General features: G+C 44.7%; 1 protein-coding gene across 4 annotated transcripts in view; it reads left to right on the top strand.

Annotated features, from left to right (window-relative positions):
* ENTHD1 (ENTH domain containing 1) overlaps positions 1–11,657 on the top strand; it is a 45,544-nt gene extending 33,887 nt beyond the window's left edge. For all 4 annotated transcript variants that reach the window (XM_081878534.1, XM_081878531.1, XM_081878532.1 and 1 more), the window contains 2 exons: positions 6,504–6,944; positions 10,842–11,657. In XM_081878534.1, the coding sequence (XP_081734660.1) occupies positions 6,504–6,944; positions 10,842–11,434 (1,034 nt within the window). In that variant the 3' untranslated portion in view covers positions 11,435–11,657. The remainder of the gene's footprint in view (positions 1–6,503; positions 6,945–10,841) is intronic.
* The last annotated feature ends 4,915 nt before the right edge of the window (positions 11,658–16,572 follow it).

Below are 16,572 nucleotides of genomic sequence, written 5' to 3'. Positions count from 1 at the left end.
ATTTCCTACTTTGGAATATAAGTTTTATAGTCTGTGTTTTCTTACTGCTGTATGGAAAAGCACATGAATTTTACCTCTGAAGAATTTGTAAGTAAAACATGTGGTTTCTCTTTTTATGCTAATGGAAGAGGAAAACTTTGGCAGCAACTTAGAAGGGAACGCTTTCAAGCCTATATTTCCACATTTTACTTTGCTGCATATTTTGTGATTTTAAATCTTTGCTAGGGTTCTCTCACCAAAGAGTACTTGCCACATAGGGAAATAGGGATGTGCAAAATTCTGTAAACTAATCAACAGCTAATCTCTGCAGGAAAGTGGGATGGATTAAGACAGCAGAGAATTCCAGCAAGTTACACAGACACAATAATTCTTGACTCGTTCTCCTTTTCTCCCCCACTCAGAAAATTAGCTTTCCATTTTGCACACATGAAATTAGCATAGTGTTTTTACTTTCACCTGGGAGTCTTCAGGAAAGTCAGAGGAGCTGATGAGTGTGGATTTCAGTACCGAACACTGAGAAAGGGAAAAGCTTTACAAGCTCTGCAAACTCCCCACTGCTTGTCATGTTGAGGCAGAATGCCTCAGTGAACGACTGAATTGTGGAGAGATTCAGAACTTACAGGGTTAAGAAGTTCTGAGTGACGTCTCACATTCATGAGGCGTGACCTGAGGGAGTGGTCTGATTCCACTTTCTGTTCCGTCTCTGCTTCCGAAGGAGTCGGTAGCCATGACTGCTAGCAGCCCAGGGGAAATCTGAGATTTATTGTTTTATTGTTTTACTGCTTGAATAAACACTGTTAAATAAACACACTAATGCCTCGGTGTGTTTGAATCACGGAAAGCGACAGCCTGCTCTGTTTACTCTGCAATTTGTGGCGGAACGAAGGATCGGCGCAGCAGGAGGCACGCGCGCAGGGAAACGTGCCGGACTGGAGATCGCCGTAAGCTGGAACTAATTGGGGTCGTAAACCAATTAGCTACGCCAATTATCCAACAGGTTATGGACTCTAATTACTGCTATAAAGCTGTTGCGACGTGTGCCGGTGTGTTTAAAGCCAGGAAGCCAGGACGCTACCGAAAGCGGAGGTCTGCGTTCTGAGGCAAAGCAGCTGGCTGAACAGGAGCTGAGAGCAGCTGAAAAGAAGCAACAGCAGTGCTGAGGTCCTGCGTCGGAGACAGCTTGCTGGAAGGAGCAGCTGAGAGACGGGTGCTGGAAGAGCTGATACGTGAGTAAGCTGGGGCCCCGGGAAAGAAAATGGCAGACAGCCAGGTCCTTGAGGAAATTCCGTTTGAAAAGCTCACTGCCCAAGGATGGGAAATCTGGTCCAGAAAAGTGCGGGGTTTGTTTTTGGCTACAGGGCTTTGGGATGCAAGCCAGAAGGAGCCACTACCCCTCAATCCAGGTGCTGGTGGGACAGACGTTGCAGGCTTTGAGGCTGCGTTGCCTGAAGATAGCCAGCAGAGAATGCAAAGAGAGCTTGGTATGCTGAAAGCATGCGTACACGCATCGCTCTTACCTAGTTTGGAGGGCATAGAGTCAGCAAGGGCTGCCTGGGAGGTGCTGAGAAGTTTGTGTGAAGCTTCAGCAAAAGGCCAGAGCCCTGAGTAAGTCATAAAGAGCCCAGAGATGGCTGCAGCCCCAGTTCCTGATGAACCAGCCTCAAGGAGTGCTGATGGGAGAGTCGGGGGGGGGCGAAGAATTCCAAAGGCAAGTGTGAAAAGTTTTCCACTGTGAGTGCTGGAATGGAAAGCAGTTTCAGCGGGGCCAGGGCTGGCACAGAGAGCTCTTCCGGAAGAAGGGGGGCCAAGCCGCCTGAAAGGAGCCCTGGGCAGTGTTTTTCCACTGTTTCCACTTTTCGTCGTTGTTTTGTTTGTAATTCAACTGAACATCTGCGTCACTTCTGCCCCCACCGAAGCAGGGAGACGAGGCAGGATGTTGTCAAGGTCGCTTCTCATGGGAACCAGCCAGGTTTCCGTGGTAACCAGCCCGGCAAGGCAGCCAGGCGTGGGAACGCGCAAGGCGGACGTGCTAGAGACAATGAAGGCACTTATGAACTGACAGCCAGTCTTGCGATGTTTGAAAACAGCTCTAAGAGAGACAATGAACTTTGTTTTGTAATTGACTCCGGAGCAAACAGAAACATGATTCCAGAGACCCCTACTGTCGAGATGTGGAATTGCAAGGCAATTCCAGGTGGAAAAACTGTTCAGTTTGCTAGTGGAGAGAGAAAACCTGTGACTAACGTTGCAAATGTTTATTTTTCTGTTTTGCAGGAGCAGATGGAAGTTTGCATTGTACCTGGGATGCAACACTGTCTTTTATCTGTGCCTTATTTGTTGCAGAAGGGGTTTAAGGTGTGCTTTGAACAAGATGTTTGTACAATCTACAAAGGAGGGAAGCAACTGGTCAGAGTTGCAAAGGGGCAGAATGATCTCTTTATTCTTAAAACGCCTCTGAGGGGTGAGGGGAAGGCTGAGAGGGCACAAGCTATGCGTGCTACAGTTCCCACTCATGTTTCATGTGCATGTGCATGGCACAAGAAGACAGCCCATAGTTCTCTTGAAGAAATCCAGGTGTTACCTGAGTGCACTAAAGGTTGTAAAATTGAAGAATGTGGAAGATCCCTAGATTGTAAGGCTTGCAGAAGGGCAAAGGTAAAAGGGTGCAGTTACCCCAGGGTGGACAGGGTAACCACAAAACCTTTTGAGCTTGTTCACATAGATCTGTTTGGTCCCATGGCAGAGCCAAGTCTGGGAGGAGCCAGGTATCTGCTGACAATTTCTGATGATCATACACAGAATTCCTGGACCCATGCTCTGAAATCCAAGGAAGATGCAGCGCAACTGATTAAAAATTGGGTTGAGGAGGTGGAACTAAGGTTCTCCACCAAGGTACAGGGAGTTCGAAGTGACCGTTGTGCAGGGTTTACTGGGTCTGCTCTGCAGAAGTTCTTTCACCAGAAAGGGATAAATCACAAGGTGACTTCTCCTCAAGAGAGGGGGGTGGCAGAGCTCAGAAGTGAAGCTCTGGTTAAGGCTACACAGGGGTTGCTGTCAGACTCTGGGTTACCTCCAAGCTTTTGGATGGAGGCAATTAAGAATGTGAATTTCACCTGGAATCGGTCCTACAATTCAGTGGTAGGTGACACCCCATTTTTCATGCTTCACGGAAGGAAACCTCAGATTAATTTCCTCCGTCCGTTCGGGTCAGCGGCATCTGTGCCAGTGCCTAAAGCTTTGCAAAGGCCAGGTGGACCCAAGTTCCAGAAAATGATCTTCTGTGGGTATGAGCCGTCTTCTAAAGCATGGCGGTTTGCATATCCAGGAGGTGATCAGAGTAAGCTTCTGATCAGTAAACACGCTGAGTTCTATGAGCAGGATGGTTGGTCAAAGACTCCTGCAAGGCGTGACGTTCTCTCAGAATGCCTGTCTGATTCGGATGAGGATGAGGGAGAGCCAGGGGCTGAACCTGTTGATGAAGACCAGGTCACTGACCAGGGTCAGGAACAGGATGGGGCATCTCCACAGGTTGTCAAAAGAGAGCCCAAGAGTGAGCCTGCGTCTCCTGTTAGCGTGATGCAGAGAATTCGAAGACGCTTTAAGTCAGAGGGGGAATCCCGTGATGCAGAGGACACACCTGCTGACCACAGTGAGTCAGAGGAAGTACCTGAGTTTGTGCCCAGGCGGTCCAGTCGCACAACGAAGGGCATTCCACCTGAGAGGTATCAGGCCACAGGTGTGTGGGTTGGTTTCGCACAGTGCAAACCTGAGAGTTGTGAGGATGTTCCACAGGTGCCTGACGAGAACGCCAGGAGAAGGCGCAAGGCATTGGGAAAGGGATTGATCTCACAGAGGTCTGTAAAGGTACATCCACAGGTCGCCTCAGGATGCAAGACGAGAGGGGGTGTGGAGAGATTCAGAACTTACAGGGTTAAGAAGTTCTGAGTGACGTCTCACATTCATGAGGCGTGACCTGAGGGAGTGGTCTGATTCCACTTTCTGTTCCGTCTCTGCTTCCGAAGGAGTCGGTAGCCATGACTGCTAGCAGCCCAGGGGAAATCTGAGATTTATTGTTTTATTGTTTTACTGCTTGAATAAACACTGTTAAATAAACACACTAATGCCTCGGTGTGTTTGAATCACCGGAAAGCGACAGCCCGCTGTGTTTACTCTGCAATTTGTGGCGGAACGAAGGATCGGCGCAGCAGGAGGCACGCGCGCAGGGAAACGTGCCGGACTGGAGATCGCCGTAAGCTGGAACTAATTGGGGTCGTAAACCAATTAGCTACGCCAATTATCCAGTGAGGTTTTCACTGAAAGGTATAGAAGCCAACTCCTAGGGTCCCCATAAAATATATGAGGGGGCCAGGCCCCCCCCCAAAGTTGATGGGCATTGCTATTCAAATAGTGCACATGCATTTTTCTCCTTATCTCAGAGTCAGGAATCTGGTGGGGAATGACCAGGTTTCTTCATCATCATCATCATCATCATCAACATCATAATTTATTATTTATACCCCGCCCATCTGGCTGGGCCTCCCCAGCCACTCTGGGCGGCTTCCATAGAAACCAAAGATACAGTAAAATCACATGTTAAAAACTTCCCTGAACAGGGCTGCCTTAAGATGTCTTCTGAATGTCAGGTTGTTTATCACTTTGACATCTGCTGGAAGGGCGTTCCACAGGGCGGGCGCCACTACTGAGAAGGCCCTCTGCCTGGTTCCCTGTAGCTTTGCTTCTCGCAATGAGGGAACCGCCAGAAGGCCCTCAGCCGGGCAGAATGATGGGGGTGGAGACGCTCCCTCCTTTTGACGCAAGTCTTTTACTGGCTCCCTTGTTTGCCTCCCTGATGAAACGCTTGGCTTGAAGCATTCTCCTGAACTTGATGTTCGGGTGGGAGGTCAGGTTTATGGATCTTTAATGTCAGGCACTTCCAGCGCTTGGTCCTCCCCTCCCTGCTGTGCTTGCATATAGCCTAGTTCCTTATCACTCTTGATCATTCATTTGCCTTACTGAAATTTGTACAGTATAATAGGCAATTGAATAAAATTGGTATGGAGATTCCTAGGAAGAAAACTACTTCTAGATGATTAGCATTTAAATAGGACACATAGCCATTAAGGGCTGTATTATAGTCACTAAATCAGCATTTAGCTTGAGCAAGACAAATTTGAATACAATATTATTATAGCTCATAATTACAGATATTTAAGTGCAGTAACATAGATTAGCTACATGAAACCGGGCTTGAAATAACAAGGTTTCATCAGGTCATATTCAAGTCATAGTATAGTTTTATGGCTGATATTTGAAAGAGGGATGGACATTTCCTTATTTGAAATAGGGATGGGCATTTGAAATAGGGATGGACATTTCCAGAGGGTGATGCTTGGGGAGTGTTCTTTGGCCCTGTGAAGCCTTCAATGTGGGATTCCTTAGGGTTCAGTTGTATCTCCTCTGCTATTTTAACATCTACATGAAACCACTGATTCAGATTATCCAGAGGTTTGGCGTATGTTGTCAGCAATATGCTGATGACACATAGCTCTACTTCTCCTTTACATCTGCAGGTGTGGCAGTGGATGTGCTGTTATGTATTTTGTGGGTTTTTTAAAAACTTTTTTGATATTTTAATGTTGTGAACTGTTGAGATCTATGGATGGAGGGTGTTATACAAATTTAATAAATAATAATAAAGAAAAATTAATAGTGTACTATCTAGGCATTATACTTCCCCCCTTACATTCCCTCTATATATTTAATGTACTTGCCCTATTAGGAGTTTTAACAGTACTGGATACCCTGCTGTTTTATTGCTGTTTTGTCTGGATTTTATCTGCTGGTCTTACTGCTTTTATCTGCTGCTTGTATGATCTTTTATACTGTAGTTTTCTGTTGTTATATTTCTGCTTTTTAGCTGTATTCACCTTGAGGCCACTTGGCAATAATGTAAGATATAATATACTAATGAAACTACCGTATTTTTCGCCCCATAGGATGCATTGGCCCTTAAGGCACACCTAGTTTTTTTTTGGGGGGGGAAATAAAGAAAAAAAAATTATTTCCCCCCCCAGGCGCGGGGCTGGGGCAGGGGAAGCCCGAGCTTCCCCCGACCCCAGCCCCCGGAACAGGCAGCTCTTCGCAAGCCGTAGGAGCCCAGCGTTGGGCTCCCACGGCTTGCGGAGAGCTGCGCGAAGTTTGAAGCCTGGGCGCGCTGAGCTCAGCGCGCCCAGGCTTCGGCATGCAGGCAACTCTCCGCAAGCCGTGGGAGCCCAGCGTCGGGCTCCCACGGCTTGCGGAGAGCTGCGCGAAGCCTGGAGAGCGAGAGGGGTCGGTGCGCACCCTCCAGCGAAAGCCTGCATTCGCCCCATAGGACGCACACACATTTCCCCTTCATTTTTGGAGGGGAAAAAGTGCGTCCTATAGGGCGAAAAATACGGTGTATATTCTTCCATTCAAAAAATAATTTTATTTTTTGTGACATAACTTTTGTTACCTTGCAGGTACTTATCTGAATCCCTCAGAAAGAAATCCTTTAACTTTTCCAAAATGGAATTCAGGCAGGAAATCAAAGAGTTCTATTATTTCCAAAACTATGCTTAAATCTCCTCCGAAGACACAGTCCAGTGTATACAGCCACAAAGTTGCAGAAACTTTGCTTGATCTTTGGTCATTGGGCCCAGAAGAGTTTATCACTACCAACAGACAGAACACCAAACCAGATTTTGTTTGCTGTCAGACTGAAGCCTCTGTCGAAACCCTCTACCAATCTCCAACTTTTCAAACATTTGATTCTTTTGGAAACAGCATAATGAAAACCACAACTCCAGCTTCTTCTCAGCAACTATTTGAACCTAGTGAATCTAGCCTGAAAAATTTCTGCTTCTTGAGGCAAAGCACAGTACAGCCAGCCAGCTTAGGCAGCCAACCAACCCCAAGGCCAGGTGAGCTTGTGGCTTCCATGTCCATCATAGAAACATGCCTGTTGCTTCACCATCCAAATTCTTTCTCTATAGCTTTTGCAAAACTGTAATACTTTTGTGAATAATACCCAGGGGGTTGGGTTCCATTGATTCTAGATGTTAAGACACTGTTAGTGAACGTCTATGATGCTAGTAATTGCTTTTATAGCATTCTCTTTACACAGCAGATAAAACTTATTATATTTAAAAGGGACATCAAGTGGACATTATTTTGAAGTGGTCATGGCTGCATACATATTACTGTTTAATCCGGGCCCAGTGCACTACCATGAAGGCCAGGCTAATAATAATAATAATAATAATAATAATAATTTATTATTTGTACCCTGCCCATCTGGCTGGGTTTCCCCAGCCACTCTGGGCGGCTTCCATAAAAACCAGAAATATACTAAAATATCACAGATTAAAAACTTCCCTGAACAGGGCTGCCTTAAGATGTCTTCTGAATGTCAGGTAGTTATTTATCGCTTTGACATCTGATGGGAGGGCGTTCCACAGGGCGGGTGCCACTACCGAGAAGGCCCTCTGCCTGGTTCCCTGTAGCTTTGCTTCTCGTAATGAGGGAACCGCCAGAAGGCCCTCGGCGCTGGACCTCAGCGTCCGGGCAGAACGATGGGGGTGGAGACGCTCCTTCAGGTATACTGGGCCGAGGCCGTTTAGGGCTTTAAAGGTCAACACCAGCACTTTGAATTGTGCTCGGAAACATACTGGGAGCCAATGTAGGTCTTTCAAGACCGGTGTTATGTGGTCTCGGCGGCCGCCCCCAATCACCAATCTAGCTGCCGCATTCTGGATTAGTTGTAGTTTCCGAGTCACCTTCAAAGGTAGCCCCACGTAGAGCGCATTGCAGTAGTCCAAGCGGGAGATAACTAGAGCATGCACCACTCTGGCTCCATTTTGGCTCCTGCGGTGCGCCACAAAATTGCACTCTCCCATCCCCCCAGGAGAAGGGATGAGTGAAGATTTGCATTGAGAACAGGGGGATAAAGACCTACATTGGGAACTAGAGGAGGTGGGGAATCAAACGAACCTTACCAGATGGTTGAAGTGGGAATCAAAGGCTGTCACAATAGAAGAGGGAAGGGGACCACTGTGAATCATGCCAGGTGGGTACAGAGCTCAGGAAACCCCAGAGGGCAGACCCCACCATTTCCTCCCTAGGGCTGAGAGGAGACCAGCAAGTCCTCCTGTTTGCCAAGAGGCCACTGTAGAGGTGAGCGCTCTGGTCTCCAAGGATTGCACCACAAGATTCCACTTCTTAGAGGTGAGATCTGCTGCCTCTGTGGATCCTGTCTCACTTTGCCCCATGGGTGAGCCAACCCTGACTACCACCAGTGGTGCCTGAAGCTGCCATTAGTCACAATCTGTATGTAGGCTTTAGTTTCTTGAGAAATTCGGCTGTTTGATGCCTTTGGTTGAGTACAACAGCACCCCCTCTTTGCTGTGTACAGCATTGTAAAAATGAGACTTGAAATGCAGTGGAGAAAACGACCTTGCTGCATTTTAAGCTGCTAATGTGTACAAAGCCTTAGTGGCACCTTTCTGAAGCTTCATAGTAAATATTAAATATCAGAAGCCAAGGTGAAACTTAATGAGTTTAGTGCTGTTGTAAGAACTTGTATAACTAGTCCATTACCGCATACTGAATTCAAATAGGTCAAGGATAGCTTGCTTGCAAGATGATGGACAAATTTTGGGCCAAGCCAGACAATGCATGAAATGTGCATATGCATTTAACATGTCTTGTTTTTTACTTTGAAAACAGCAGGTGCAGGGTACCCTATCAAGAATGGGGATGCAGCAAAAGGGAAACAGGACAACATTTTCCACTTGCACTGCAGTTTGAGTGAAAATCACCCCCTAAAGCTACCATGTTGTCTGATCTGGCCCAATAACTTCCACAGTGATCATGATATGGCGGAAGGGTTTAACATCCCTCCCTCTCTATGGGGTCATGATTTCTCCCTTCCATTATTTTTATATAAAAACAAGGCATGTTAACTGCATGCACAATCATGCCAAAACTATTATTTATTTGAAACTAGTGGTCATCTTTTGCAATACCATATCAATTTCCCCAGTTTTTTAACATTCTGACCTTTATACCATACAATTTTAAAAATTGTGACACATGAACAGATTGTATCCATTTATTTTCTTTGCACGTGAGTAAAATTCTATACAGAAAATGCTACATGTCAGTAATAGTCTGTTCAGATATGTGACAGTTACTGAATATCCCAAAATGAAGAGTCAGAACTAAGGAATTAAAGTTTTCCAGCATTTCCCTGCCACCCTCACTCACTGAAACATTTGGGAGTTCCAGGTGTCAAGCCATGAAAAAAGCTGAATTGTTATGCACAAAGCATTTTGTGTTCATGGGCAGAGCTGGCTCTACTGTTGGGAAGACTGGGTGGGGGCGCCTTAGGTGGTAATTTAGGGGGTGGGTGAGTAGCAGAGGCAAGGTATTGGATGACAGAATTGTGTGTGCCACATGACCTGCTCTGTTGCCCTCAGATACAGTGGAGTACACTGTCCCATCATCACCAGTGGCTGCATACACACCATACATTTCAAGTACTCCCCATGAATCCTAGGAACACCTCTCACAGAGCTACAGTTCCTGACATTCTTACAAAGTACAGTTTTCAGGATTCTTGGGGTGGTTGGAGGGAATGTGCTTTTAAAGTAAGGTGTGTATGCAGTCAGTGTTGAAGCAAGTTTCACCTGCTACCCCTCTTAGCTTCTTTATATGGAACAGGAAGGGGAGGCATTTTGTCCTTCACCTCAGGCAGCAATTTGTATTGGACCAGCCCTGTTCATGAGTTCTGCTGCTCCAGAGAAGCGGACACGGAGCAATGGCTCCAAACTACAAGAAAGAAGATTCCACCTAAACATTAGGAAGAACTTCCTGACAGTAAGAGCTGTTTGACAGTGGAATTTGCTGCCAAGGAGTGTGGTGGAGTCTCCTTCTTTGGAGGTCTTTAAGCAGAGGCTTGACAACCATATGTCAGGAGTGCTCTGATGGTGTTTCCTGCTTGGCAGGGGGTTGGACTCGATGGCCCTTGTGGTCTCTTCCAACTTTATGATTCTATGAAATAAAACACAAAATCGACTTCTTTAGTGTGAGGAAAAGGAGATTAAAGGGATATGAGGAGGAAAGGAATGCTGAGGTTATGGGGAGAAATGAAAAGGGATTGGGGCAGGGGGAGAGAGGGGCAGGGGAACACAGGAGGCGGCCAGAGCATACCCAATGCTGTTGCAACGGACCTCTCTACAAACTTCACTGCATTCACATGGAACACCTCTTGTGTCAGTTGCCATAAGTTCCACACTATTGAGCAGACCCTCGCATTGGACACAGTACAAATGCAGTCTGGCTGTGTGGAGTGTTGCCATTCAGGAGCAGCTTTGGGTGGCTGTAAAATTGCCTGAGGCGAAAGAATAAATGCCCTTCTCTCATTCCATGTATTGATTAGATGGGGATAAAAGGCCTGATCACTTTAAGGCATATCCATTGCCAGCATTCTGCTGTTTCAGGGGAAGTTCCTAAGACCTGTTCCTTGAACTTGCATATCCAATAATGTAAATGGACAAGCCCCATCTGGATGAACAGCTGATCCAGGTAATAAATAAATAAATCTCACTATCTTAAGCTCCAGATTCCACTGTGTATTGAATGCCATGTTTTGCTTTCAGTTTGTTTGTTGTTTCTTTAAACATGGCACATTGTAGGTTAAGATACTTCCATTTATTTTCAGTAAGATGCTAGCACGGTCCAGGGGGTCTTAAAAATGAATATCTACTTTTGGCAAATAATGTATAACATTACGTACTTTTCTTTCATGTACATTTCAGACTCTGCCGGCTCAATGGGAACAACATCCTCCTTTTCCACTTTCTCAATGTCATCCCCTGAGTCAGCCGTTCCAAACAACACCCCACAGCCTCATTGTTTTCCTTCCCGTGGACCTTCTTATATGCTCACACCACCACATGGACTGCCTTCTCTTTTCTTTAACGATCTCAAAGAAAGGATTGCAAATTCCTTATCCCCCTGCCAAGTGCCTGATGTATTTGAAAATGCTAACATCCTAAGTCTTCTTCCAGATAATTCAAAATGTCCGGTCAAAAACATTGATAGTTGTAGGCGTAGAACTTGCCGCGCTTATTCTGAGAGCTGGGAAGACAATGTGGTGCATGATACACACCCTGTGGCTGCCGCAATTGAGTCTTCTGCCGCTGATCTGCCGGGTACACACTTCCTTTGTACGAACACTGAACAAAAAGCCATGACCCTTTTGGAAGAGATTAAAAACGCTGTTTGTGGACTTAGAGGGGACTTCTGCAGTATGGCAAAGGAGCTGCATACTATCAGTAGTGAGTTGACAAATATGGTGGCTTCCATGCAAAATATGAGCAAAATCTTGGCAGCTCCCCCAGACTGCTGAAGCTGACCCTGGCACTCACAATGGCAACTTAATTAAGGAACCATGGATCTGTTATGTATCTTGCCTTACTCATCAGCTTTACATAATTCGCTAGATCTCATAGTTTAGAGCTGAAGTAATGTTTTAATTTAAAGAGATGTTTTTATATATGTGCACACACAAATGTGTACCTGTTATTCTTGTTATGAAAAATAAATTGTTGTTTACATCTTTGTATTTTAAATGTGGTTAATATTTTCATTATTTAAAATTGCAGCTTGATTTATTGAATATTTGAAACCAACGCATCTGAGTTAAGCACTGAAAGCAAAGCATTAGCCCCAGAAATAAATAGCAGTTAGGTAACTATCGGAAAATGCTGACCATATTTCCTTTTATTCCTCAGTGCCTCTGCATACCTAAAATTCCATGCCACCCATGAAACAACATGAAAATGGAGGTCACCAATATTTGCAATAAGTACTCAATAGATCAGTGCACACAGGACCCCTTTGGGCCAAACACAAGTTCATTAAAACTACCTGGCGGCTCTTAACGCCACAGGATGATTTGAAAGTTCCTGCAATGGGAAACAGTAATGGAAATGCCAATAAGAAAGCCAAACCATCTGATTACAATGAATAGTGTATATGCCATCTGATAAATACCTCATGGGACAATAAGAGACTAGTGACATTTCCCCAGAAGAGATCATGTGGTGTCATAAAGTGAACATGATACTGTTGTGAGGGGTTTGTGGTGGGGTGGTAGGCACTAATGTTTGAGTCCCTTCCAATTCCTGGATCCAGCAGTGATTCACATTGCTGGAACAACTAGGCAAGTTTCTTGATAATGGCCTCTGAAGTATGGACCATTAAGGTAACAAAGGAAGTGGCTTTGTGCTTGTTAGTTAGAAAGACAAAGGCCAGAGTTAGAAATTGTGTATGTGTGTGAGCTAGGAATGAGAAGTTCCAGAGCAACAGATGGAGCAGCTTGAGCAAATGATCCAGCAGCAACTCCATCAAAAGAAGCAGCCAGCAACTGGCTGATTTCTCCTGGGGTCCAAGGCTGTGGCTGTGGAAGAAGCAAGACACACTTGAGGTGTTAATGCTGTGAGCACCTCCATCATAGGCTCAGGTTGTATATATGTGTAAATAAACCATGCATCCTAAAGACACCACTCAGAGATTGGGATGGCTGCTTGGCAGGGGGTTGGACTCGATGGCCCTTGTGGTCTCTTCCAACTCTATGATTCTATAATTCTATGGTGTGCAACAATGCCTTTGACCCTTCAGATGTTGCTGAACTACAACTCCCATCAGCCCCAGAAAACATGGCCGATAACGAGGAATGATTGGAGTTGTAGTTCAGCAACATCTGGCAGGCCAAGGTTCCCCATGCCTGCCCTACTAGAAAACACAGGCAGGGCTAATCACAGCCTGTCCACTGGAGAGAGGTTGGAGAGAAGACCAGGAACAGGGTGTTCTCTGTGGTAGCCGCATTGCAATTTGAATTACACTGCACCCCACGCCCCATATGTGGTGTTCTCTCTGTTGGCCTTCCAGTTACCATTTCCCTGATTTTTTTTGTGCTGCGTTTTAATAGTTATTTCAACTGCTGCTTCTATTTTTAATGGTGCTTTACTGTTATTTTAATCACTTGATTTTTTTAAAGCATATTTATTATGTTGCAAATTATTGGGGTGGGCAGATCCCCTGAAAGGTAGGTAACCCCTCCCCCATTCAGTTATTTCGCCTAGCGCCATTCAAAAACTTCTGCTGAGAATCTGAAACCCTGCCAGAGCATAGCATTTAAAAACTTTTCATTTAGCATTTTTCTGATGGTAACGCTATTGCTATTATTATTTACGACAATGTTAGAACTGTTTTGTCGCCTATTAAACGTCAAGATGCTAGCCTGAGCTCCCAACTCTTGGATTTATATTCTATAGCACAGATTTAAAATTGCAGAAGCACCAAAACATGTTTTTACAAGAAAGCTGCTCCAACATTAAACATGGTATAAAAGCATGCCATTTTTCATTGAGACTTGAAAGCCCAACTCCTTTGACAAAATGCTCTCCAAGAAGCAATGCCACATCAGACCCCACCCCACCTGATCATCAATGGAGGATGGTGCTGCCTCACCAGTGAGAGCCAGTGTGGTGTAGTGGTTAAGAGCGATAGACTCGTAATCTGGGGAACCGGGTTCGCGTCTCCGCTCCTCCACATGCATCTGCTGGGTGACCTTGGGCCAGTCACACTTCTTGAAGTCTCTCAGCCCCACTCACCTCACAGAGTGTTTGTTGTGGGGGAGGAAGGGAAAAGAGAATGTTAGCCGCTTTGAGACTCCTTAAGGTAGTGATAAAGCGGGATATCAAATCCAAACTCTTCTTTGCCAAGCCTGGTCTGACCGGCGCCTTACAACCAGACCAATGGCTGTCTTGTTTTCTCTTTCCTCATCTCCATGTTGCCCTTATAGAACAGCTCAGCAGGACTATAGGTTTTTCCCATGTGGAATCAGAAAGACCAATGCATTGATTGTGATGTATGCTTTTGCAGGCAAGAGCCAACTTGATAAGATGAAAGAAATAACTTTCATCCTTAAGTTGAAATAAATTGTGTATCTGTGTGTCTGTTTCTCCCAAGAGCTTAAGAAAACAGGTCAGGGCTATAATAATTCCTGAGCACTTGTAGATATACTGCATATGGGGACAAATTGTGCATTTACTGTACTAAAAAAAAAAAAAAAAAAAAAACTGTAAAAAGTTTTGAATGCAACTTTAGGTTTGAAAAAGGATATCCTAAGAAGGAGAACTAGGTTGGCAGGAGCAGGGACCGAGCAATGGGAGCTCACCCATCACGGGGATTCAAACCGTCGACCTACTGATCGGCAAGTCCTAGGCTATGTGGTTTAACCCACAGCACCACCCGCGTCCCAGGTGTTGAATAGTTCCGCCTTTTCTCTGTAACCCAATAGCATTTCTCCATGTTCTCCATGCAGAGGACCTACCACTTGCTTGTTCTTCCTCTTACTTCGGACATGAAAGGGAGAAGATTATTATGTCTGTCTGTCTATCTATCTATCTTGAACTCACTTGAGCATGCGTGTCAAACAACTACGTCTTGAGGCAAACAGCTAGACTAATTGAGCTTTGAAAACAGCTCCCTAATGGTGGTTGCCAGAAGCGACCCTGGAAGTGGGGAGAATCCATCGAGAATGCTCAGCCATTTCCCTATAAAAGTAAAGCCATTATAGAAGGGGACATGTGCAGACTGTGTTATGAAGCAGAATTGTTCGCTCTACTCAATGCAGAGAAAGTAGGCTAAAGGGACAAGAGAGACTACATCCATTTCTACTTCAAAATGGCATTAGTAAATATCTCCTTTTTCTAGAAGCAGGTTGCAGGACTTATCTCTGTGAATTTATTTCAGATATTCCTTAAATACAGAGTGGCTTATAAATTCTCAAGTTGAATAAATAAAAATTGTCAAGGTTATTAGCATTCAGTGCTCACATCCGCAGACTTGTTTTGCATTGCATAATCTAGTGCAAGATTTGGCTTCATGGGAACCTGAAACTTAAACTCATCCACAATGCAAGCTGGTAGACACCCAAAGGTCTAAGGAAATGTTCCAAAAGATGTTCAGGATTAATTTACATTATCACAGTGCAATGGCCATGTGTGTTGCTGGGGAGGTAGCAAGTGCTGTACGTCACATGTAAAGTGGTAATTTGATTGTTCCACCTTACACCCTGACTGCTACTCCTCACATTGCTGCACATCTCCCAAAACCACATGGTTGCTTGGTGCATCATCATCTTGTGATCGGGTTAAGATGGGGCAGATAATCACCAATTCATGAAGACCCAACACTCAACTCTAGCCCAATTGTTCCCAGCCAGAAAATAAGTTCACTTCCATTTAGCGAACTGAACCAAAGCAAATATGGATTCTTCTTGTCATGACTCTGGTTGGTCACCGACAGACTCAAATAATTAATCAGCATTGCTTGTCTGTATGAGAATCAGTCAGGCAACACTGTTCGATTCTGACCCCAAAATGATGACAAGAGCCTTGGACACATCTAGGAATCAGCCTTCAGTGAACACCTTGAAAATAATGTATTGACAACAAATGATTTATTCCTCCACAACCACAACTTACTCTTTTAAAAAGTTTGATAAATATGCCAAACAGCTGGCTTTGGCATGGGCTGGGTTGTGAGTCACTTCTGTTTCAAAACCTTTCCCCTCATGTTTCATCTTTAGACTGTGGAGATAAAATGGCAGTCAGAAGCACCCAGGTTGATGACCAAAGTCAACTTGTATTCTTATAACTGATCTGGTCATTGACAGAGTATATTCTCAGGGTTTTGAAATGCAATTTGTGAGTATCTGGCAGCAGGTGATCAAAGAGAATGGCTCAAACATCGTGCTGCCCAGACATGGCCCATGCACAACACACCCATCCTTAGAGAGGGAAATATGAGGAATCCTATGGCCCTTGGGGCACTCTATTAAGAAGCATAGAATTGCAGCCTTTACTACCTTTTTGTTGGAACCTCTAAATTTTAAAAAGTGAAAAATCCTCCTCACGAAACCATCAAGTATGTTTCTGATTTTGAGTCTTAGTCTCTGAAGTGCTGTGAAGTATATTCAAAATGTTTTTTTTTGAAAATGAAAAAAGTGCTTCACTTTTAAATCACACAAACATGCATCTGCAAACCCCTTGAGTCATGTCAACAGTAAAGAGTGCGATGGAACGTGGCCAAATGTTTTGTTGGGTTTTTGTTGAGTTACAAATTCAGTTCTTTGACCTTTAGCTTAATATGTTTCCTTGCCTCTGGCATCTGAGATGTGCAACATTCCAAAAGGGAGAAATAAAATATAAAATGCAATTAACACGGAAAAGCCAAACTTTTTGAATCTGTGCTCTAAATGCCTGATTCAAGCAGGTGTTGGGACATAAATAAAGTCACCAGGCTGCTGTTAAATAGCATTTGAAAATGATCAGGAATTCACTGACGGGAAAATAATACTTTCTGTGACAACTGCCCTATGTTTCTAGAGGACATTTAATCCATGGCATGTGAAAACAGACAACTGAAATAATTACTCATATGCTAGAGACAAGCTTGCTCGAAGATAACCTATTT

Source organism: Podarcis erhardii (genome assembly GCF_964252035.2).
Source record: "Podarcis erhardii genome assembly, chromosome: 10".
Taxonomy (NCBI): Eukaryota; Metazoa; Chordata; class Lepidosauria; order Squamata; family Lacertidae; genus Podarcis; species Podarcis erhardii.
The sequence above is the reverse complement of the archived record's forward strand: the minus strand, read 5'-3'. Positions and strand labels throughout refer to the sequence as shown.